Source organism: Pipistrellus kuhlii, unplaced genomic scaffold (assembly GCF_014108245.1).
Source record: "Pipistrellus kuhlii isolate mPipKuh1 unplaced genomic scaffold, mPipKuh1.p scaffold_m20_p_13, whole genome shotgun sequence".
In the NCBI taxonomy this organism is placed as follows: Eukaryota; Metazoa; Chordata; class Mammalia; order Chiroptera; family Vespertilionidae; genus Pipistrellus; species Pipistrellus kuhlii.
Genome location: NW_023425438.1, coordinates 7,668,050 through 7,692,779, shown reverse-complemented (window position 1 = coordinate 7,692,779; position 24,730 = coordinate 7,668,050). Strand labels below are relative to the sequence as shown.

General features: G+C 47.4%; 1 protein-coding gene across 6 annotated transcripts in view; it reads left to right on the top strand.

Moving 5' to 3' along the window:
* Positions 1–24,730, top strand: part of CRIM1 (cysteine rich transmembrane BMP regulator 1) — a 158,925-nt gene that overhangs the window by 28,959 nt on the left and 105,236 nt on the right. For 5 of the 6 annotated variants that reach the window (XM_036434768.2, XM_045580529.1, XM_045580530.1 and 2 more), the window contains exon 2: positions 10,565–10,738. The exons of the other annotated variant lie outside the window; for it this stretch is intronic. In XM_036434768.2, the coding sequence (XP_036290661.1) occupies positions 10,565–10,738 (174 nt within the window). The remainder of the gene's footprint in view (positions 1–10,564; positions 10,739–24,730) is intronic. 6 annotated transcript variants of the gene reach the window in all.

Below are 24,730 nucleotides of genomic sequence, written 5' to 3'. Positions count from 1 at the left end.
AAGCTGATTTATAAAAACATTCCTTACAAAACAACTGCCACCCAATTTCACAAAGTTATCGCCCTGAGAAGGTTCGTTAATGCTGCTTACAGAGGAGTGTCCGTTTTAAAAATCACTACGTGGGCCTCAGGAGTATTGCCGCACTGTAGATGAAGACGTTGTCATCTTAACAAGAAAACCCTTGTTTCCTGAAGGCTAGGACAGCGGCGATGATATTGATGTTGTTGGATTTTCTGTTCTTCGGATGCTTCCAAAGTTGCTCTTGCAACTCCATTTTTCTTGGCTCAGAAGGTGTGAGAGAGAGGCCTCCTCCTGCCCGGTGGCAGTGACCGTCAGCAGTGGGGTGTCCAAACCATATCCACTTGCGATGCCATGGGCTTCCCACATTGAGATGGGAGAATTGTAGTGTTCCCTCCTCCTCCCCCTGATGCTCATGTCCTCTGGACTCACATGAACCTGGAATTTTGCCCAACCCTTTGACTTTCCTCTTGGTTCGGTTCCCCATCCTATGCTTGATGGTAACCCCCATGGGATTCAGACCCTTACATTGCTTAGCTTCTCTCCTCAGCCAAACATGTGAGTCTGTGGAGAGCAGCATCCAGTGTGATTTCTTGTGTGTACACTGTGGCTCGCTGAATGTGAACTTGATCAGAAGATGCGTCGTGGGGGGTGGACTGTGCTTCATTGTCTGTGCTAACTGTTCAGCTAGTAGAATGAAAAACGTATATCCTTCCAGGAGCCTCTTTTCAGAGGACCATGTTCGTTTTTGTTGTTCTTGTTTGAAATTCTGGTCACATTTATGCTTTTCGCTGTAGTGGTTCACACTTTGGGATGAGTGCAATCTAGGGGGGGAAAAAAAAAAAAAAGGCATTCTTCTATCTAGTCTTCTGTTTTGCTCCTGGCCGTTTGGCTAGCTGAGTTTAGGTGAGAGCACGCATTCATATTTATACAGTGGTACCGTGTGTTATTTATACCCACAAGCCCCTTTCTGGCAAGAGGCATCAACGGGTGTCACATTAATGATGGTCACCATAGACGGAAGTGTAGAAAGACAGACAATAGAGGTTACTACTTGTTACTTATCTGACATGGTTGAGGAATATTAGATTTATTTGCTTATTGGACATGTCATACATACTTACTGACATGTGGAAGTGCTGGTTCATACAGTGTTGAGGTAGAAAGAAACCGTGAGTTAGTATTAATATTCCGCATGCAGGAAGACGGAGAGCCAAAGATGCTTCTGTTATTTCCGGATAACGGACTTGTTTTTCCTTACCACCCAACTCGCTCTCCAGAAAAAGGTTGGCGCTTAAGGATTCCGATTGCCTTGAAGAAAGTCAGGTCCCCTTGTCCTGTTCTCTCCCCCTCCACCCCCTATTCCTGTTCAGTCCTTCTGCAGGCATTTATTTTGCCAAGCTACTCATTGCTAAGCCCCCATAGCAGCACAATGACACACAGAGTCAAACTCGACCTTCAGCGTCAATGAAGCCACTCTCTAGTGGTGGAGATTAGAGGAGCCATCTCATTATGCTGCCACGAGTGAGCTAATTTTAATAGACAGTAGAAGCCCTCCAGAGGAGATAGAATATAATTTAGTCCCTAGAGGAGAATGGAACTGGGGAAAGGATTAAAGACGGATGAGGGCTTTTCAAAGCGAGGCAAGAGAAGGAGCTTTCTAGAAGGAGGAGGACAGGTGGTGCAGCGCCGTGGAGTCCCGGCAGTTCCGGAGCACACGGTCATTAAGTGTTGCAGGAGTAAGTGGGGGAGGAGTGTACGGGATAAGGTTGACCAAGTGGGTTGGGATCAGAAGTAAACAGGTTTTGTATTCCACGCCACAGACTGGATGGCCAGCTGTTGGATTTTATTTTGTAAACTGTTGCTTCCCAACTTCCTACCCTTGAGAAGTTTGGTAGGGCTGGTCTTCATAACGGCACGCCCCACTCCACCGTCACTCCGCCCAGCCTCCCTCTATCAGCTGCCTCCTGCACGCCCCCTACTGGGGATCGAGCTCACAACCTGGGCACGTGCCGTGACCAGGAATTGAACCTGCAACCTTTTGGTGCATGGGACGACACTCAACCAACTGAGCCGCACTAGCCAGGGCATGATGTATTAATTTTTAATCAGCAGTACATTTGATAACTGAAAACCAATATTCTTACAAGCTGATTAGATAAGGAGTTTACATGTCTTAAGGGATATTCAGGCTCTGAGAAGACTGTGTTGCTCAATAATGGCGTGTGCCTGGGTAGGCAGAGCCAGTACAGTACTATGTAAACACTGGGCAGGGGAAGAGGCCTGTGTTTTTCCTTTAAAAATTTTTGGGGTCTATTCTCAGAGCAGAGGAAATGGAATCATAGGGTACAGTCAAAATAATTGTAGTGTGGGAAAAATGTACATGAGCAATCTAATATACCTGCCAATCAAGTGCCAGAAGCAGGCGATTCTATCCCACCGTTCCCAGTAGATTGCTAGCATTGTACAGTTTCAGCGAAGATGCAAGACTCGAGGAAACCCGAGGATAAAGTCTAAAGGAACCTCATGAATTATTCATTCCACCTCTGTCTCAGTCACGAAAAAACTGAAGCCTAGAGAGCGAAATGCCTTGTTCAAGGTTGCTCTAGGAACTAACGGCAGAGCTGAGCTTGTGGTCTCCTGGGCCGGGCCCTCCCTTCCCATGGCCTGCCCCACTTCTGTCCGGTTTTCTCCTTAAGGGTGGTGGATAGTTCCTGGTGAAGGTAGACTTGTGAGGTCAGGGAATCGGGGTTCTATAGTGCCAGTCTCTCTTCACCTCGTGCCATGAATTCCTTGCTTTTGGAGACTCTGCTCACCTTAAGTTCCTCTCTGTTCCCCACTAGCTTCTGCTCCCAAACAGAAAATTATCGATCCCTTACTCAACCATTTCCTCTGTTCCGGGATTCCTAGAAACATTGTATTCACATACGTGGTACGGTTTTGGTTAGAATGATGGAAAATTATACTTGGGAGGTTAAATCCTTAGCACAGTGCTCAGTTCTGGATGTAGACTCGAAAGTCAGATATCTGCTTGAGGAATGAATGATGGAAAGGGAGGATGAATGAGTGAATCTACAGCCTATAGTTCATCTCTGGTCCTCTGTTAATCGTATTGCTGAGGTGTCTGCAAAAATGACAGCAGTGGAGCATTTGCTTATCATTAATATTACTGTAAGCTGATTTAGTTAGTACATTGGATCATTACTGTTTTTTAAAAGAGTTCCCCACTTGGGTATAAAATGAATCAAGGATCACGTTTGTTATCATTTAGAGGTTAAAGAGTTAATCTTCAAACAGTATTTGTGTGCATAGTTCAGTGTTTCCGTTGTTTTAGATGCTGGCTTTGACCATTCTGGGGTACGACTACATATGCCCAGCATAGTTTCGCTTTGTGGCAATGTCCGTAGAACAAATTCTTGTAACAGGCATCGTTTTTGATAACCGTAATTCTGCCTTCCTGCGCTGCGCTGATTACAGCACAGGAAGGCCAAGGGGGGGAGGGAAACACCGCTATTGGAACACCCGCCTTCAGCTTGGAGCAGAGAGAATGGACGCTCCCTGCCTCCGATTCCTCCTCGAGCAGAGCCGAATGCCTGCTAACAGCCCGCCAGGAGCTGGGCGAGTCAGGAGCCACGACTTTACCTCACCCTGGAGTCTCTAGGCTGGCCTGGAAAGAGATGCCAGCATTAGCTGTTTGCATCTTACTCTAGGCACAGGGATCTGTGCACAGCTGGAGAATTAATTTGATAGATGTTCCCAGAAGCCGTTCCCCGGCCAGCAGAATTCCATTACTGCGAGCTTCTGAGTGTGCGCTGTGGAGTGCGTCTCGCCTTTTCCTATCTGCTGTCCCGTGTTTGTGGTGAGTGGACTGCCACACACTAGGGTGGAGCTATACCTCGGTTTGGAGTAAAGCCCATTCACCTGTGCGGATACGAGGTTGGAAAAGGGGAGGCTCAGAGTGGACAAAGGCCTTCTGCCTTCAGGACGAACACCCAGCACTTGGTCCCACAAGTGCAGTCACACCAGTGCGTTTTTGCTCTGTTAGGGGGCGTCCAGACACCAGCAAGCAGACGAAACGGTCTTTTGAAGGGCAGAGAGGTGGCACCGAGGAGTAGTAGTCAGGCAGGGTACCGAGGGGTGTGTCCCCTGGAACCGCGGCTTTCCTGATCCGGGGTCGGATGTGTTTCTGCACCTGCTCCACGACGCCTCTTCCTTCTCGCCCTCTCCGTCAACACCCCCTTTCCTACTCCGGATTGGAGCTCCTCTCCACTGCCGCTAAGACCGGTAACACCTTCTGTGTCACATATGGAGGGAAGAAGTGGAGGAACGGACTTTGTGGGCAGGAAGACCGAGTCCAGGCTGGGACAGAATCTGCCCATTGGAAGGTCAGGTGTTTTTGCCTCGACTCCACAGGTGTGCTTCTAGAACAACAAGCACGTCCTGCAGAGTCACTCACTCTGCTAACGATGGGAGAGCTGCTGAGAAAAATGGGCTTGGGCAGGTCGCTGGGAAGCCATGGAACTGTGTGCACAGAGGATAAACTCAAAGAAGAACTCACATAGAAACCTGACACGGGGGTAAGCCACAGGTGGCACTCGCACCCCGAACCGGGCAGCCCGTCCTTCACAGCCTTAGCCACTCCCAAGCTCAGGCTGCTCTTCCTGTGGGGCCCGGAGCCCGGAAGTCATTCACTATTATTTTGTATTTTTATTTTTTAAATATATTTTTTAATTTTATTGATTATGGTATCACATAATTGTCCTCATCCCCCATTCCCATCCCAAATCCCGCCCCACATATACCCCCACCCCCCTGTTGTCCATGGCCACTGGCTAGGCCCATATGCATGCACACAAGTCCTTTGGTTGATCTCTTCCCCTGACCCCCACCCTCCCCTACTTTCCCTCTGAGCTTTGAGAGTCATTCACTTTTAATGGAGACCTGGTTCCTCTGAAATGAAGGTCAAATCCAAGGAAGGTTTCTCCTCGTGACCTTTAAATACGGAGAAAATGGCCCTATTGGGTGTGTGTTTTCCTCACCTGTAACCTCCTGGGCAGTGTAATGCAGTGGAAGGTTCGGTCACCAGAGCAGCCATTTCTTGCACTAAAGCAGTGGTGGGCAAACTCATTGGTCAGCAAAGCCAAATATCAACAGCACAACGACTGAAATTTCTTTTGAGAGCCGGAGACCGACTTCTGCGCAGGGGCCATGAAGTTTCCAATCCACTGGACGTGCGCACCCGCGTGTGGTATTTTGTGGAAGAGCCACACGCAAGGGGCCAAGTGGTCGCATGTGGCTGGAGACCCGCAGTTTGGCGACCACTGCTCCAAAGGAATTTAAACAAGCTCATCAGGCTTTTCTTCAAGGTGGCCACTGTTGCTAAGAGACTTCTCCTTTAATCGTGAGAAAACTTGCCAAAAAAAGGTCACACCAACTTCTGCATCATCCTGCCTTTCTTTTCCTGTTTACCAGTTCTATGGCAGCTACTTCACACGAAAGAAACGTGTGTTTTGCCCGGCCGGCACGGCTCGGTGGTTGAGCTTTGAGCTATGAACCAGGAGGTTACAGTTCGATACCCGCCCAGGGCACATGCCCAGCATTCTGGGCTCCATGTCCATCAGCCGGTCAGTGGTTCCCTCTCGGCATTGATGCTTCTCTCTCTCCCTCTCCCTTCCTCTCTGGCATCAATAAAAACACATATTAAGAAGCACACATGCGTCTTTATGGTTCAGTGGTAACGTCGGGGGAGAGGTGCCCAGAGTGTCCTTTGCTATGTGCCTTGGCCCAGGCATACCAGTGAGACGTGCTCTTGTTCTGGACAGCGGTTCTCAGAGTGTGGGCCCCAGGACCTGGGCGAGCCCAGGTATAGGAAGTCAGAGGCACTCCGTAGTCCAGTTCAGTGTTTCTGTCCTGTCTCAGCATGTGCACAGGTGATCCGAAGCGAGGCCGGTAAGACGGCTGGCATCCTGGCATGCGTAGAAGCTGAGGTGCTTTTGTTTCAAGAGTGCATGTGTGTACCCTCTGCCGGTCGGTCCTTGCACGTGTCCCCGCCATGCACTTGTAGTAAATCCTACTGACAAGATAATAAACAGCATTAAAAAAGTCAGTTTCTCTTAAGAATGGCCGTGATTGATGCGACACAAGTCGTTACATCTCAGCCTTCGGTGGCACGTCTTACAGGTGTTCCCTGGGATAGGATGGCACGGCCACGCGGCCTCACTGGGCCGCGGCCTCCGGAGCCCGGTGGCTGTCAACGTTAGGTTAGCAGCCGGATATCGCTGGCTCCTCACTGTCGTACCCACATATCCACAAATCGGGGCCTATTGGGACATGCACGGCTTTCCGAAAGTCCTTACACTGAAATGATTAGGTGTCTCTCATATTTTTGTTTAGAGACAATAACGTCCTCATATGGCATCTTGCGGAAGTCACACGCTTAAAAATGCACTTGCGGCTCAGGTCCTGGTCAGGACCGGTGCAGGAGGCACCAATCCATGTGTTTCTCTCACACGGATGTGTCTGTCTGTCTCTCAAAATCAGTGGGAAAGATACATTTAAAAAAACACTTGCAGAGTTATCTCCGTTGCCTTGAGCTTTCGGGCTGGAGAACTTTTGTCACATGGATGGGCCAGGAAGACGCCATTGTTTTTGAACTCCTTCCACCTCGCCACGCCCACAGGTCCATGGAGAAACCAGGAATCTGGCAGAGAACCAGAACCTGGATCCGGGCACTGTACATATAGGATTTACTTGGGGAGAAAGATTTTAAAGCCTCCCATTTCCCAGGTGCCATCAGCAGCTCCACGGGGCTCAGGGTTGATTTCTGGGATCAAGCCTTTGGCAGCGTGGTGGCCGTTAGTGGTTTTAAAGTGTAATGCTCTGTGCTAGGAAAACATGATGGCGCTTGTCTCAGAGGCATGTTGTGTTGGATCCTAAAAGGCGGTGGTTGCCAAAGGAACTGTCTTTCCAAGAAGAAAAACAGAAGTATTGATGAGGATGGGGACCTCGAATGGAGAGGGTTTCTCTGAGGAAGAAGATAAAGGCATGGAAGACATGCTTGGCTTCAGAGTCCGGTGCTTCCTGAGCGGCCGGGCTGGCCAGGGGGTTTCCTGTGGGGACGGCAGGCTTCCCGTGCTTTTCCCAGGCGGCTGTCCGATCACCGAGGATGCGGTGAGGGGCCGGGAGAGCACGGCAGCTGCCTGCCCCCTCTGCCTCCGCGGGGAAGGGCCTTGCTGGGGAGGCCGGGAGGCATCTGGCAGGGAAACGAATTGGCTCCGAGGTGGACTCCGTGGGAGGGCGGGCGACGCCAGCCCGGCGATAAGAGGCTGGAGTTGGGGAGCTGCCACGGGAGGCGGCCCGGTGATAGATATTCTCTGGTGAAGAAAGTGCCAGAACGGGCCCGAGCGTTTCTTCAGAACGCCCGCCTCACGGATGCCTTTCTGATCCGCGTCTTAAATGCGATTTTTGTTGTGCAGACAATATTCTTTACAAGGAAACATAGTTTTCCTCGCGATCTTCTACACGTATGTGTGTACATGTATATACAGACATACTGCTTTTTAAACAAAACATTTTCTGTTAAAAGAAGCAGCATAGATGACAGCGTTGACCATGCCAGTGACGGGAACGTTTGGATAGATCGATATTGAACACCAGAGTAAATTGTGCAGCGAAGGGGGCTCAAAAGGCTAAGACCTGGCTCTGTGGGTCAGGACTCTGTCCAGAGGGGAGATTTGGCCTCACAGAAGAGCCATCTCCGCAGGGGACAGAGGTCTCCGCAGGTGTTTGGGGGAGCACGGAGGATGGAGCAGCTCGATGCTGGACAAGACTCTCAGAGAGGTGTGATTTGAACTGGGCCTTGAAGGACAAATAGGAACTGTCAGAGGACGAAGAGAAGGAGGCGTCTAGGCGGATGATGCTCCAGGAGCAAAGGCATGAGAGCATTGTTCATGGTTCCCAGTGAGGACCTCAGTGGGCTTAGAGCACGCGGACATGGGATGATTAGCAGAAGAGGAGTCCAGAAGGAGGTACAAGACATACCATGAAGGACCTTACTTTTTTTGTGTTTTTTTAAAATATATTTTTATTGATTTTTTATTTTTTACAGAGAGAAAGTTAGAAACATCAGTGAGAGAGAGACATCGATCACTTGTCTCCTGCACACCCCCCAGTGGGGATGTGCCTGCAACCAAGGTACATGCCCTTGACCGGCATTGAACCTGGGACCCTTCAGTCCGCAGGTCAGCGCTCTATCCACTGAGCCAAACCGGTTTCGGCAAAGAACCTTACATTTTTATTCTTCTTATATTCAGTAGGAAGTCTGGACCCCTGAGCAGGTTTGGTTTTTTGAGAAAGATGTTTGTGGGGACAAACAGTGCGGGGAATGGTGGGGGGGCGGAGGGATGGGAGGACTGGGGCCTGGGGTCTGGGCTGAGGGTGCTGTAGCTCAGGAAAGGGGTGACCTCAGGGAGTTCCAGTTCCAGTGAAGGGGAAGGATGTTTATTCTGGGGAGAAATCTGCATCAGAGTCCACTCAGTTTGGTGATATGTTAATTGCACATATTTATAAAAATAGTAATGAAGAGTTTTTCTCAGACTAGGGGAAAGAAGAGAAGCATGGTTTTTCAGTGGTTCAAACATTACTATAATTTCTTAAAGAGTTTTTAAGTTCCTGGTGTTGAACTTTTATTTGAGTTACACATTTAAATATTCAAAGATTCCTTCGTGGCAAATGTCACTTACCTTGTTGAGGCTGGCGGCACTGAATAGCATGTCCACAGTTAAATATAGAGATGAATTATTTACATGTGCTGCTGTGTTATTTATCAGGACTGAAGGTGAAAATGATCAGCCCGTTTTCCATGTTGAACTGTTTCAATATATTATTTTCTGGTTTCCTTTTCAGAGTAATTGGGTAATTTCGCTGTTGTCTTGATGATAGGACTGTACCTTTGTGTGTGCATGGTATACATACAGGGTCATTTCTGAAGACCAGGTACTTAGGAAAACAAACATTAAAACAGATAAAGTGTGGCTTTGTTTAAGCTTCTCAGATCATTTCATGAAGAGCTGAGCCTTTGATCTCCTATGAGCTTCAGCTTCTGAAATTAAAACACAGGAGGTTTTCTCTCCTCCCTCTTCAAAGAATCACGCTGCAGCTCTTTACTTTGTAAGTGATATCCTTCCAAAGACCCCTTGACCAGAAAGTTACTTATTTCAGTGTAGGAAAGTAAGTCTTTTGCCTAACTCCGCCGTCGGCAAACTGCGGCTCCCGAGCCACATGCAGCTCTTTGGCCCCTTGAGTGTGGTTCTTCTACAAAGTAACACGGCCTGGGTGAGTCTATATTTTGAAGACGTGGCTCTTAAAAGAAATTTCAGTTGTCATACTGTTGATATTTGGCTCTGTTGCCTAATGAGTTTGCCGACCGCTGGCCTAACTTACACAATAAATCATCGATGCCACCAGAAGTAAAAATTAGCCCCGTAAAAATCATGGCCGTTCATTTGCACCGTCTTCGAGAAAACACATTCTTAAGATGGCTTCCTCCCTGCCTTTGTTTGAGCAAAGGGTTTAAGGGATCTTAAATTCAAGCACTTTAAAAAATTCTCTTCAGATATGGTATCAGAAACAAGTTCTTTAACAGCCATTACCCAGGTAGAGGTGCGATAAGGCATCTTGTAAAGATAACGTTAAGGGCTGGGGGGGAGACACATATGTCCCGGAGATGCATACAGAAATTATCTGGTTTCCTATGGGAGGTGTTTCAACTCCGAGGCATATTACTGAGGACTGGGTCTGTCTGTGGTCTGTCGTGTTTGTGTCACTTGTGTGAGCTGGTCCCGTGGACTCGGGGGTTAATCATCTGCCTCCATTCTGTGACCAGCACACAGCTGCGGGCTTGGGTTGGGAATTGGACTCGCTCAGCCTCTCCCCAGACTGTGGTCCTCTGCTTTGTTGTCCTTCCGGCTTTGGCTGTGGTTAGTGATGGGTGTTAGCATCTCTCCCGAAATGCACTGAGGGGGGCCTCCGCCACTGTGTCCTGTTCTAAACTCTTGCTGGTGTCTGATTGTTTGTTTATTACCTGCCTTGGTGTATTAAGTTAGAGAGCCATTTTAAACCCGAAGGTGGTCTCTGCCAGATGGCTTAAAAAAAAACCTGTGGGCTTTTGGGGAATACTTTTGTAGATTGGCTGATGTGACCCTTAGTCATTTGATTGAATGTGAAAAAAACCAGGAAGCTGTGTTTAAAATCTTAAAGGAATCTCAATGATCATAATAACACATAAGAGAAGCAGGGGTTTTAATCACCACAGCTGTCAGCTAGTACGTGGGCGGCTGTACTTCAGTCTCCTCCGTTATCTATCAGGAGCTTGGGTTTCATTCATTTGTGACCCTGCAGCCAGACGGCCTTCTGTAAATGGAGGTGCCCACGTCGGATGTGAATCTTGACAGCCTTGCACACTTTTTTTTTTTCTTTGCTTCCCAACAGGCCTTTCTTTGAGGGAAGCTAACAAGCCAACATTATGTGGTTCTTAATTGTTTTGCAGATGAGAACTGGGACGATGACCAACTGCTGGGTTTTGAGCCATGTAAAGAAAACCTTGTCTCCGGCTGCAATATCATCAACGGGAAATGCGAATGTGTCACCGTTCGGAACTGCAACAACCCCTTCGAGTTCCCGAGGAAGGACCTGTGTCTTTCAGCCTTAAAGAGGATTCAGGGTAAGTACCCACGTTCACCGTCGCAAGCTTAGCATCGTGGAACCCGAGCAGTGACCGTAGTTGAGCCTGGGAAGGCAAAGACGCGCTCGCAGAGATGGATGGCTTTCATTACCCCAGGCAAGGTTTGCCTCGAGTTGGCCAGGTGCTGACGTGATGGTGTGTGTGTGTATGTGTGTGTGTGTGTTTCCTGGGAGCCGTGGCCCGATAAGGCTGTGGTAGTATGAACAAGGCAGTTGGTGCCAGCTTGCCCAGGTCACCTCCCCGAATGGAGCTTTCGCAAGCGTTGTGCTTGAGACCAGCATCTGTTGTCCCCTGGTCCATTCCGCTTAATTTACTGCAGGAAGATGGCCATGAGGAGCATGCTAATTAGAAAACGCAGCTCATCTGGCATGAAAGCAGCCTCCCTCGGGCTGGGATGGGAGAATTGTGTGGTGACGATTGAAGGCTTCGGTTGGTTTTGCCATGGGGCAAAATTGTGGAGGTGTGGATGGATCGCTGGGCACTTCACCTCTTAGCATGAAGTCAGGAATCGTATTAAAATAACAAGAAAATTACACGACCATGGCTCACAGCTTTTGTACACTCACGCATGCTACCTAGAAGAAAGATGGAGGGCGTGAAAAGAGGATTCCTAGCCACAATGATCACAGGTGGCATGCCAAGAGCTTGGTGCCGTGGCAGAATGAACAAAGGATGTGGCCTGGGCGTGGGCCTCGCCCTGAACTCTCCCTCTGTTCCAGGTTCTTGTAGGGAGAAAAGAGGACTGAGCGAGACACGCTTAAATAGACCTTTTATCTCTAAAACGATGCCACTCTGAAATGAACTACCAAGGATTTTCAAGGTCCAAAGTCACACCCATGAGGGCTGTAGAGCAGGACTTTCCTCTTGAATTGCATTAAGTTTCTAGGTCATGTTAAAAGGCAGTAATGAATAAGAAATTTATAGCAGTCTATAGATAACATCTGTTTGTATGTACCAGTGCTGTTGAATCATTCAAAGATAATATAGTAGAAAATAGGCGTAAAGTCTTAGAACCACAGCGGGTCTTAGATAACATGTAGTCTGGTCCTTGAATTTGGAATGGGATCGCTGGGCTTCACACTGCAGGTCGCTAAGAAGCCCGGGACTAACCATGTACAGTCTTTTTTCAGTCACATCAGCACATTAGACAATGCAGTCGATTAACGAACAAACTCATTGTCACTGTCTGACTCTCTGCTCACCCCTGTCCCCACCCGCTTTCCTGCCAAAAATAGGAGGGTTTTGCCAACTTCAGTATGTAACTCTCAAGGATGTAGATGAAGTGGTCAAGTGTCTATTTAAATGATTAAGTCAGTTACTCATACATGTTTAAAACCACACGGTATAAAATACTGTATTTTCCGGTGTATAAGATGACGGGGCGTATAAGACGACCCCCTAATTTTACAGTTAAAACATAGGTTTAGGCCTATATTCGCTGTATAAGACTACCCCCCCACTTCCGAGGCAACACCAGTTCTTTCTTTTTTTAATAGACCGCCTTTCTGACTCTGGCCAATCTGAGCAGGCTTTTTACTAGAACACAGTGTAGCTTCGGGTACAGAACATGTATAATTTGCATGCATAAAAAGCCTGCTTGGATTGGCTGAGTTCAAGAGGTGGTCCGAGCAGCCTTGCAGTGATTGGTGCGGGATCGAGTTGGAAATTCGTTTAGCGGCATATCGAGATGTTTTTCGGGATATACTTGGCGTATAAGATGACCCCCCGATTTTCAGTTGACTTATTTCGTTTCAAAAGTTGTCTTATATGCCGGAAAATACGGCACTACAAGTTAGATGGTTGGTTTTCGCCATTCTTACATTTCACCAACGTGTGTTACTCAAATGTTACGAATGCATCACTGTCACTGCCTTGGCTTAGACCACCTTCCTAGTCGTTTTGACACCCGGTCTCTGGGCACACCCTCCTCGCTACCATCTTAAGTTGTCGAGATACAGCAAGGTTTTGAACCCATGTTACCACAAGAAGTTTTGTCCTAAAACACAGTATCTTTTCCCATAAAACCAGGACTGTTGCATTTTTAATTAGTTAGGTGTATATTTATGGTCTTGACCACGTGAAGATTTAACTGCATTGATTTTCAAAGTGATTCTAAAAAGACTGTTTACCAGATACAGCACTTCCAATTCTGAGCTCATTCTCAGAAATAATGGCTATAGCTGATTAAATTTCTGTTCCTTCCTTCCCCCTCCCCCACCCCCCTTGTGAACAGATTCTGTCAGATGGCCTCTATATAATACAGAAATAGGATTGGTTGAGGTCACTTAAAGTTAATGTATCTTCTACAAACAGTACTTTGTTTTTCAAAACACAGCACCCTGCAGAATTTGAGCTCTTGAAAGAAGTCAGTTGTGGGGGGGGTTCTCTTTTCTGAGAAACGATTTTGAAGAAAAAGCTCTCCTTTTATTCAAGTATACATTGCATACGAGAGAATTAGTGGGAATAGAGTCCTGTAGTTTCAGTCATGAATAGCAATGAGGAGCTTAGGGCCAAAAACTGTGATCTGGAATTATATACAAACTAGAGGCCCAGTGTGGGGGGCTGGGGGCGTCGGTCCCCTCAGCCTGGCCTGCGCCCTCTCGCAGTCCGGGACCCCTTGCTCCTTATATGCTCACTGCTCCTACCACTCAGCTTGCTGTCCTTAGTGCTGCCGAGGAGATCGAGAGGCTCCGGCCTCCGCTGCTGTGCTCACCAGCTGAGAGTCCAGCTTCTGGCTGAGCGGAGCTCCCCCTGTGGGAGTGCACTGACCACCAGGGGGCAGCTTCTGTGTTGCGTGTCTGCCCCCTGATGGTCAGTGCGCATCATAGCGACCGGTCGTTCCGCCATAATAGTTGCTTAGGCTTTTATTGCATAGATAGCCTCATGGCTGTTATGTACCAATAGTCTTCGAGGCATCATGGAGGAGATGCACTTGGAACAACTTGGCATTTGGATGGTGGTGGGATCCAGGAAGGGATCTGATTGGCTGTGGGCATAGTGAAGTTATGGTCAATTAGCATTTTTTTTTTTAATTTCTGTAGATAATTAGCAATGCAAGATGTACCCTCCCCATCGCTGTTTCTTATTTATCCTGAAGCAAGACCCTCTGGGCCTTGTCTGCTGCAGGATGTGATGTGCACCGATTCCCAATTTCAAAGTTAGCCACATGCTTCACACTCACCACAGACTGTTTTCCTCAGGCCAGCCACACCAGTATTATAAAATATGCTTTTGAGTGCATTTCTTTAGCTCGTGCGTAATATTTTTTTAGAGCATTTTTGAGGAATTCAGTTAACACTGCTTATCAAGTTGGGAAACACCAGTCCTTCCCTCGGCCACATAAGACGCTGTGGAACCCGATCTTCCTGAGGGGTAAGGCCCCAGCTGATGGGATTTTCCCCGGGGCTGTCCACGTGCCCTTACAGAGGCAGCCAGGCCCTTATGCAACTTGAACTCTGCGTTGCTGCTGCCCTCTCTGTGAAAGTAACCCCAGGTTGATAACACGCTGTATCTTTCCTCTGTAGGAGCATAGAGATAGAGTGGCTTGGAAACCTTAACTATATGTGTTTCATTTCACATTCCAGCAGCGTCCCGGGCAAAGGACGTACGTGTAGACAAAGTTATTTATTTTCATACGCCGTGGACTTCTCATTCCGGTTGACGGCCGAATCAGTCTTGCAGAATTTAGTGTTTGAGGCACAGACTTGTTGTTTTGATGTCCCCATAACTGGTACAGGGGGGAAACGAGGCCTACCAAAAGGCGGATACCAGATTCGACGATCTGGGAAATCAAAACAGGAAACTCAAGGAACTTGGCCCAAGACCAGCTGGAGGGGAGGAGCAGTTGCCAGAATAATTATACCTGCGTTTTAACGGTGGGAAGTCATACAGTGACCTGCTGGTTGTTTGTGATTTCATGTGCCCAGCAGGAAAGTCACAGTTACATCGTTTATATGCTAGTGCAAAGAGAGAGAGAGTGTGTGTGTTTGTGTGTGTGTGTAGGAGCATTTTATTTAACCACATTGGGGTTACAATCAACAAACGGTGTAAAAACAAACTTCTAGCCTGACCTTTACAAGGGTGCTTCCTGTACAGGTACAGGTAAACAGCCAGTGACATTCTGTGCCGCTTATTGGCCTCCCCCTCTTTGCTTTCACTCCTTCCCTGTGCTTTCAAGCCCTCCCTCCTGTCCGCACTGTGTGCAGCCCAGCTGTCTGCTCTGGCCTGCCGCACCCAGGCCCAGGTGGGTGCAGGACTCCCGGAAGTGCCATTTTTGTTACCAGCGTGTGCTTGTTTCGAGATTAAATACTACACCCTCAGTATATATGTTTAAGCACACGCTTCCTGTTGTTAAAAGCACCCCAACGCCTTCTGTGTCCACCGTCCCGGGGTGCCGGGATGGGGCGGTGCGGGAGGACTGCCCTTAGGAGGGTAATGTTGCAGCTTCTCGGTAGCCCTGAGCAGCCCCTGCGTGTTTGTGGTTTCTGACTTGGCTGCAGGCGACCTCTCGGTGATTCCCAGGGCTTGGCGCATGCTCTCTCACCCAGAGCTGCCGAGTTGCCGCTCTGCCCGGCTGTGTCTGCCTAAACTCTGGCCCACAAAGGCGCTTCCTGGCGGGAGCAGAGGACCAGCTGCTGCCCAGGGAGCCGGTGGTTATCACCCCCCGCCCCATGGCAGGGCCCTTCCTGAGAGGAGTGGGCGTTGTCCCTTCTGCCGAGGCCCACTCCACCATCAGCTCCTCCTTCCCAAGGTCAGGCCATTAAAACCTCATGCATTATTAGTGTAACTGGTTAGTCCAAAACCATAATCTGGGATTTTGGACAACTCGGGCAAGCATGGTAGTTTATATTTGTTCTGCTTCAAGGGAAAAACAAAAAGTCTTTTAGAAGGAAAGTTCAAGAAACAGTTTGGGCGTATAACCACTTGAGCAGGAATTTACATTTCATCAGAAAGTCATCATTTCAGCTGTCCTTACACAGGTATCACTATGGGTAAGGATTCTCTGCTAGATACTGTTTTTTTCCCCCCCCCCCCCCCCATTTCCCATTCTTGCCAGTGTTTTATGTTGACTAGTATCTTGATTAAGAGATCTTTCAAATACTCTTTGAATGTTTTAATTTTTTAAAAAGCAAGAAAATATTAACAGGAGACTGTGCATGCAATATACACATAAAGATGTATCTCTGGACAGAGTTCTGATTTCTCCCACTTATTGAAGGCGCGTAGAACTAACCTTAGGTCAGAATGGTGAAGGTTGCCACATTTGTCTTTTTCTCTCTCTGGCCACCCATCCTATTTTTTATATTTTTCCCACCCCAAAAGCTGAGCTGCCTCTTTTTTTTCTCTACATCACCTATATTCTAAGGGAAAAAAATTAACCAGTGTTATTGATTACATTCTAGAATGTTGTCACTTCAGCCATCATTTGCATTTGAATCCTTTCTAGCTGTGCAGTTCCTAGCATTCACTGCAGAAGTAGGAGAGCATTTTTGGGAGGAAGCAAGGGTCCCCCAAGTTAATCCTGCCCCTTCCTGACTGTGCTCTGCACCAGTGGGGAGCGTGGATCCGTGGCTGGCCAGGCTGCGGGGGGGCGGAGCCTCGAGATGATGGGCAGGACTTCGCCCCAGGAAGTCTAGTGGGGAGATGAGACAGGCAGGCCTATGTCCTAGGAGCAGAGGGGCCGTTCGCAGCCTGGAGAGTGCTGGCATGGTAGGCAGTCTAGAAGATTCTGGTCAAAGTAAATCGAAGCGTATTTTAATCTGCTTAAACGCTATTTTACGAGTCCCAGACATATTATTATATTTATTTTGTAGGACTGGTGCCTCTATTTTTGAATGTATAATTTTCTCAAGAAAGGTATTCTAGAGCACTAAAATCCACTATTTGGGTGTGTTTTTTTGTTTTTTTGTTTTTTAAAGAAATGCTCCAATGAAAATAAAACGTGATTCATCCCCTGGTTCCTACTGGCCTTCCCTAAGCATGCTGTTCTGGGCATTGCCGTGATTTATTTGGAAACCTACGAGAGGATTCTTTCGATGCTGCATGGTCTCTGAGACGGGAAGAACAGGTTCCTGTGGGCGGGTGGTTCTCTCGGGCTCGGGGTACTCTCTGGGCGGGTGGGAGCCTTCCTGCCTTTGACCCCACATCGCTGAGTTACTACAAGTGTTTTGCACTCGGAGGAAGCAGCAGCTGCGAGCAGTGCCGGGGCAGTTGGAAGAGGGAAGGCATTAGCACATGATGAATTAATATTTGTGTGTCTTTTCTTTAAGAGGCTGGAATGTTCCTTTAAATTGTGTGTGTGTGTGTGTGTGTGTGTGTGTGTGTTTGTTTCTGGCTGACAACTTCCTAGTTTTCCTACACTTCATTATTCTTTTCTCTGTCACTGAGATTTTTTTTTTTTTTTTTAATTTCCCGAAAAGCAAGTAAAGTGTTTCCTCCTTATCAGTAGGCTTTCTTTTCCTGGTCCAATAACAATGGAACAACACGGCAATTAATAACGTTACAAATTTGATGGCTTCTTTCTTCATATAGCCATATATTTGTCAGGAGATAAAAATCCAAGTTTTGTCGATGTAGAGAAAAGCTGCGTGTCAGTAAAATGAGTTCCTATTTTATTGTGTATTTTTAAGTGGTTTTTTTTTTTTTTTTCTTCTTCTTCCTTTTACCCAGTTTGGAAAATGAAATAAAGAACCTCCCCCCTCCCCCTCTTTCAAATCTGTTCCATGCTCTGTTGTTTAGATAAGTCCTGAGAGTTAGAAAGCTACCGGTAGGTAAGGCCGCCAGTTGTTGATTTCCCAGGAGGGCATTTGAAAGGTGTCTAGGATACCTTCTGATCTGGTTTATGCACTTATTATATAAAAGACTTTATTTGGCTCTTCTGCTTCGGACACCCCCCCCTTCCCCTGAAAAAACAGTCCAATGTGCCGCTCAGAGCGCTTTAAACATCGGGACTGTGCTTTGGCCACAGCAGCCATGAAAGGACTCCTGTCTCGGTGTGATGCAGCTGGAGTGGATGGCTGAGGTGCATTTAGAGCGGCTTCTGAAGCATCCTGGAGACCACACTGAGCGGGCACCGGACCACCGTGGCCCTACCCCGGCCTCAGGGACCTCGCCGGCGTCCTTTCTAAGGCGCCAGACAACACCGAGCGGCCTCAGCTGCGTCTGACCCGGACCTGGGCCATTAGTGAGGGGTGCGAGCCTCCCCTGCCATATTTAAAGGTCCGAGCTATCCCTGCAGTAGGGAAAGGAGCACACACTGTTCTTCCACTTAGATGTTCTTCGTGCCCTTTGGCACTCTGATTGCTAATCACAGTGGGATCTTCTGAAGGATTTCTGATGGGGAGCCAGCTTGATGCTTTGCCGTTAGGAATTCTTCCAGTGCAGCCCGGCTGTGGTGTCACACCTCAGTGCGGCATGGGACTCCCAGAAATGTCACCTATGTGTTCCTTTGTGCCGCCTGGCCTGGCCTCCATTCAAGCCTCATTTCCTCAGGGGTCCTTTGGATATGTGAATAGCTAAACGAGCAGCTTTAATCCAGAGGGTGTATCCCATACCATTTACGACAGTGTATGTTCATGTGCATAGGAAGCATGTTTGTTTTTTCTTAAAGCATGTGTCACATAGGTATTTGTGTATATCCTGTGCTAAGAAGCACGTTATATGTACATGTGTCCCATGCGCAAGTATGAATTCATATAAACACACGGTGACATGGGAAGTACCATAGACAGACATGGTGACATAACAGTTTATACATGGAAGTAAATGCTACCTATGATTACTTTTATCTTACCTGATAGGGACATGTCTGCAGTGAGCTATTTGTTGTTAAATAGGACAGTACTGATAATTGTGCTCCATTCTCTGATTAGGAGTTTCCTGAAAGTTTTGCTCTTATTCTGTGACTAGAAATTAGTCATAGAAATTAGCTATACATTCCAACAGGTTGTGTGTGTTGTTGTTTTTAAAGAATCATTGTAATATTATGTACTTTGTGAGTAGCTTATGGAGGAAAAGGGAAGACTTTCCAAGTAAATATTATTCAAACTCCTTCCACTTTCATTTCCCTTATCACTATAACAACCACACCCAGCTTTGCTATTGAGCTGTTTTTTCTGTTTCCCACATGCCAGGAAGCTGACCCCATAGAGTAGCAAAGGAAATATGAGAGATAAAGTTGAAAACTGTCTTCCTCATGTTGACATTTCTACAGCAACAAGTCAGAGAGCTTGTTTTTCCTCTGTGTGGACAAGAGCCGCTATGGGTCATGATTAGATGGTATGTCCATTAGTAACCCTGCTGACTCCCAACAGAATTATTTAGAACATTCCAGCGCATAACTCAGAACTCTGGCCACTAAAAAACAAAACTTATGCACTGCACCAGTTCTATATATGGAAAGAAGAACACTGAGGAAGAAGGTAAGGATCCAGCATAGCAGGAAGGTCTCCAAATTCCTGACATTCATTCCTTCTGGACCACTCTTAAGGGACATGGTAATTTTTAGGAGCCTCCCTATTTGGCCATTCAGGGCTCTGCAGTGGGACTTTCCTGCTGTGTTTTACTGCTCTCTGATGGATGTAAGATCTTTATTAAATCTTGGCCACATTTTACAGTTGAATCACTATTCAGTTCAGGTGGGTTTTTAATTAAATCACACACTAATTGATACTTCTTGACTTGATGTCTATTTCTCAGTCACACTAACTTTTCCATCAAGATTTTTAAGAGCATTTCTTTTCTTTGTTTAAATGTGCTTTTGAGAACTTTGATATCAGTCACATTACCAAATGGGTGGTCCATTTGATATACGTGTGTGTGTGTGTTTAACATAATATAACATGATTGATTGTGTTCTATTTCCCATGGGCTGAGGTCCTGTTTCCTATTACCAGGAAACACATTTGCTCTTTATAAATCTATGTCAAGTACCTCCTGAGAAGTGAAATAAAAAGATTAATCTCACATTATTTACTATTATCCATAGCATCAAAAAAAAAAAAATGAAATGTCCCCAGAAAAAGAGGTTAAAAAATGACAGCACATGGATGTATTGAAGGATGAGGGGTAGTAAATATGAAATGGGCTTAAGAAGGACTTGATTCACTTACTGCCATTTTGGAAGGACTTGGGCTGTCAGGGAAATGAACCAATCCGTATTCACATAAAGCACCAGAAATGTAAATAAATCGTGTTGGAAAGCGATACCAGGATTTTTCCTGAATGCTTCTGAATAAATCCTGCTTGTTTAAATGTCAGCAAAATGTGTGTCACTGACATGTCTAAGCTGAGCGGGCCACAGAAATGTCCATTTCAGGCTTTAAAATATTTCAGCTCTTTCATGTTCTTTTGTCCTTCAGTTAAAGGACATAGTCACATAGCAGAGGAAATGCCTCAGATTCTAGCATCTGGGTTTGTTTTCTTATACTTTCTTGGCACCGTTACAACAGTAGGGCTTTTCTTTCCTCTAATTTTTTTCACAGTACAGTCAACACGGGCTTTTTACGCAAGCGGGAAAGGACAGTCGTGAGGCCAAAAGCAATAATATGTTTCTGCCCTGTGCTCAGTGGCAGGACCTAGTTGAATGGCTTGTTGTTTTCAGAGGGAGCCTAGAACCAAAAGGCAAGCAAAGAGAATCCCACAGGGATACACACTTTGTATGAAATCCAATGCCTACCAGTGTGCATATAAAGCTGTGCGTGTAGACCCAAATGTTATTGCCGCCAGTGCCCCGATTTTGAACCTGGCGAATCTTTGCCCCTGTGTTCAAGACCTTCTTCGGCATATAGTTTGGAGTCTTCATCTGGATTTACAGCTGCTGGATGATGTTGCTTCAAGAGTGTCTTTGGTAACTGAGAAGAGACTAGTTTAGTTAAAGGACTGGTGAAGGGTCTGCCATATATTTTGGATGAGGTCCGTTCTGTTTTGAAATTGTTGTGCGAGGCTGCAGCTTAGGTGCTTACCTAGGCCGCCATCTTGGTTTCTCCTCTACCATATATTTTGATGTGGGTGCTTTATTTCAGCTCTGTTAATATCGCAGTCATTTTGTTGTTTATCACTAAGGAAGGGTCACTCAAAACTCGAGGCAGCAAAGCAACGGCATCTGACTTCCTGTTCACTTAAACACCTGCGTCAGAACAGTCCCCCGGGGACATGGTCCTGTGTCCACGTTTTCTCAGCTTTATCTCCGGAACATTTCTGTGCATGAAAGCTTTTCTGGATATTGTGAATCTTAGACACTGTGTCCGTAGGAGTTGAGTGGCAGCCTGTGCCTTCCTTCTCATTGGTCACCTCGGCCACTCAGTGCTGGGCACGCTCAGTCTCTGGGCCACCTGTGTAGTTCTGACATGGAAAAGCGAGGACCCAGTGCTGTTCTGCAGAGATGTGAACAGATTTAAAGTTAAAAATCGCCTTAAAAGTCATTTTCAAAAGCCCTCTGAATCACAAAAGCGTGTTTATTCTGAAGTGTATATGTTGAAAATACTCAATAAAGGCAGGTTGAAGGGGTTATTTGCCTACTCTTAGCAAATACCTATAAAGTTTCCCCTAATTCATTCATTTAACGAATATTTATTGAGCACCTGCTGTGTGGCAGACACTGCTAGGTGCAAGGAGAACAAGACAGATGGGGTCCCAGTCCCCCTGAGCTGCCAGTGCTATGGGAGAAATAGCAAAGTAAATGATAAGATTATATAAGTACAGCAGGATTACAGAATGCTGAGACCAATGTGGGACAACTTGAGAAAGTCTCTCTGAAGAGTTGCATTGAAAGTTGAAAAGGAGCTAGCTGTGCAAGGAGCCTGGGGAAAAACATTCTAGGCAGAGGGAACCCCGTATCCAGCAAGCCCAGTGTGGGAAGGAGCTCTGTGTCTGGGGGGACCAGGGGTTTCCTGTGGCTGTGTGTAGGGGGGGGGGGGGGAGAGTGCAGCAGGGGAGGGAGGGAGAGAGGGACAAATCATATAGAAGGGAAGGTAAAGAGTTTGGCTTTAATTCTACGTGCAGTTGGAATCCATTCAAAGCTGTGAGCTTCAGATAGAGTCCACAGGGCACCCTCTTTGAGACCAGTCTTGGCTGTAAGGATGGTTTTGTAGCTGGAGGCGAGCGTGGACCCTGAGGGGGGTCTGGTAGGGAGGTCTCTGAAGGTCTGTCACAAAGCATGGCAGGTGGCCACATACGAGTGGGAAGAAAGGGAGGAGTGCAGTGTGTACAGTTAAGGCAGGAATGGCTAAAAAGTCTCAAACTGATAAAATGTGGGGGTCAGGTTAGGAGTGGCCTCCAGACGGAGACCAGGCTCCTTGCTTGAGCGGTGGGTACCGTTTCCTGAGATGGGGAAGACGGGACAAAAGTTGGATGGAGTCAGAACTACCCTTGGAAGCCCTGGCCGGGCGGCTCAGTGGGTTATAGAGCCATCCTGATGCACCAAAAGGGCAGGTTCCATCCTAGTCAGGGACATAGAAGAATCGGCCAGTGAATGCATAAGGAAGTGGAACAGCAAATCAATGTTTCTCTTCCTCCCTCCCTCCCTCCCTCTCTCCCTTCCTCTCCCCCCACCCCTCTCTCAAAATCAGCAACAAAAATCACCCTATGCAATGCATCAAAGTGTATCCAGGAAGGGGTTATTTTTAGGTCTTATCTTCAGATAGGGATATTTCAAAATGAAGTCATGAACTTGTTTCATTGTCTGGAACACATGAGCACGGTTCTGAAGCTGCCCGCATGCTGGCTGGCGGCTGCGTTTCCTCAGCACGGTCTTCTGCGGACCCTCTCTCTCATCCTCTCCCTCTCCTTAGGCGGGGCACCTCTCTCCCACTGTTAGCCTGTCAACAGCTCCCTGCCCCGGTGTGCTTAGCCTCCCTTTAAAACTGACTTTTAAGTTTCTGACAGCAAGCATCCCTGGCTCGGGTGTGCTTATTCTCTCTGGAATCCTGGGGAAGCGAGGCCACCGGTGGGAAGTGCATTCGCTTCTCCTCACGCCACTCCTGAGCTTCCCAGGAAACCCCCAACCGTGTGACTCCTCCTCGCCATGCCCTGCCCGAGGACCGTGCTCTGACTCCTCCTCGCCATGCCCTGCCCGAGGACCATGCTCTGACTCCTCCTCGCCATGCCCTGCCCGAGGACCGTGCTCTGACTCCTCCTCGCCATGCCCTGCCCGAGGACCATGCTCTGACTCCTCCTCGCCATGCCCTGCCCGAGGACCGTGCTCTGACTCCTCCTCGCCATGCCCTGCCCGAGGACCATGCTCTGACTCCTCCTCGCCATGCCCTGCCCGAAGACCGTGCTCCCGCGTGGTAGATCCTCGTCATACTTCCTGGGGCTGTGAACTTACACCATATCCTACGCTCTGTGTGCCTGTCTGTGTTCCCTGAAGCAGAGAGAGTACGTGACACCCAGACGGGTAATGAATAAATGTCTGGTGATTGGAAAACGATGGATTAACATTTAATTATCAAAGATCACTCATGACATGCTAGAAAATGGACTTTATATGGTAGTCATTGGGGATCCATTATAGATTGCTTAGTAAGGGCATTCGTTAGGTTAGGATGTTCTGGTCCCTTGGTTGCAAACAGTTAAATCAAGTGACACTGTACACAGATTGGTTGTCAGAAAGTATCCTGAAGTATAAAACACATTGAGAGTTCGGGAATACTTTTCGGGGTCGTGAACATGGACTGCCGTTGGCCTGACCAGGAGAGAAGTGTGTCTCTCCTTGGAGATTTGCAGCTGGTAGAAAGCAAGACACTAACTCATCCTATAATAAATACTCTGTAGTCCTCTGAAAGGAAGAGAGGGGCGCAGGTTTAGTGTATTTTGACCTGTCGTTTGATCTTACTGATGCCTAATTTTGTTAATCTCACACCCTCTTGGCCCCGGGTCACATTTCTTTTTGGTATTAATTTGCTGCCAATTTTTTTCACACTCAAAGGCAAAACCATACTTGCTTGCATGCGCTTGGAAGAAACCCTGGCACAGATCCTCCCGAAACCAGAGAGAGAAATTATTAGCAATATCCAGACCAGTAGCTGACTGGCTCAGGTCCTTCCTCCCATGGCCATTCCTGATTAATGGGAGAATCTGTTCCGTGGCTGAAAAGCCTCTTCCCCGAGCCCAGGCGCTGCTGGCTTCGGAGCGTGACCAGCTGCGCAGCCGGAGCCACTGCCAGGGCTGTTTCCCATTCCCTCCTCCGCACGGGGGAGCCGGGAGGTGGTCTGAGCATCCAGTTCAATTTGGGCCTTTCAGCCGGCAACAGGGATGGGCTCCTCTCATCAGCCCTCCCCTCATCGGACACCCGGTCCCCTTTGGAAGCAGGTCGCTCTTCCGTGTAGATGCCGCTCGCTCGTTCTTGACTTCGCTGCAGCCCGCTCAGCTCCTGTGTCTACAGTGATGAATTTGCTCCGTATCTTTTCCTGACACCTTCTCTTCTCCCCCCCAACCCCTCCGCTTCTCTTTTCCTTATCCTCTCTTCCCCCCTCCCTCCTTTTACGTCTGTTTGCCTCCCAACTCCCTCTGCCATCGCATTTCCCCCTTCACAGTGAAATAGCCTTAAGTTGGCCCATTTCCAGCAATATTCATGCACCTCACTTACCTTTATTTTTTTTTTTTGCCAGCCTAACCTATTTATCAGTTTTAACAAAGCCGATGCAGTGTATGGCAGCCTTGGTAGCCTGAAAAAAATAACATACTATGACAGCAGGATATATTTATTTAACGTCCTTGTTTTTCTTAGTCTGTTTCATTTATTTTATTTCAGGGACCTATTATCTGGGTGGTTGAAGTTTGGGATCCTTGTAGGGTCTTCAAAGGTAAAGACAAAAACAAACAAAACTATCTCCCATACATGGTATCTTAAAAACAGTATCAGGAAGATCCCGAATAAGTTTGTGACAGTTAAACTCTTACTAAAGGAGAGTTTCATGTGGTATACTCCAAGAAATAAGATGTAGCCCTAGCTCACATGCATCCAGCTTTCAT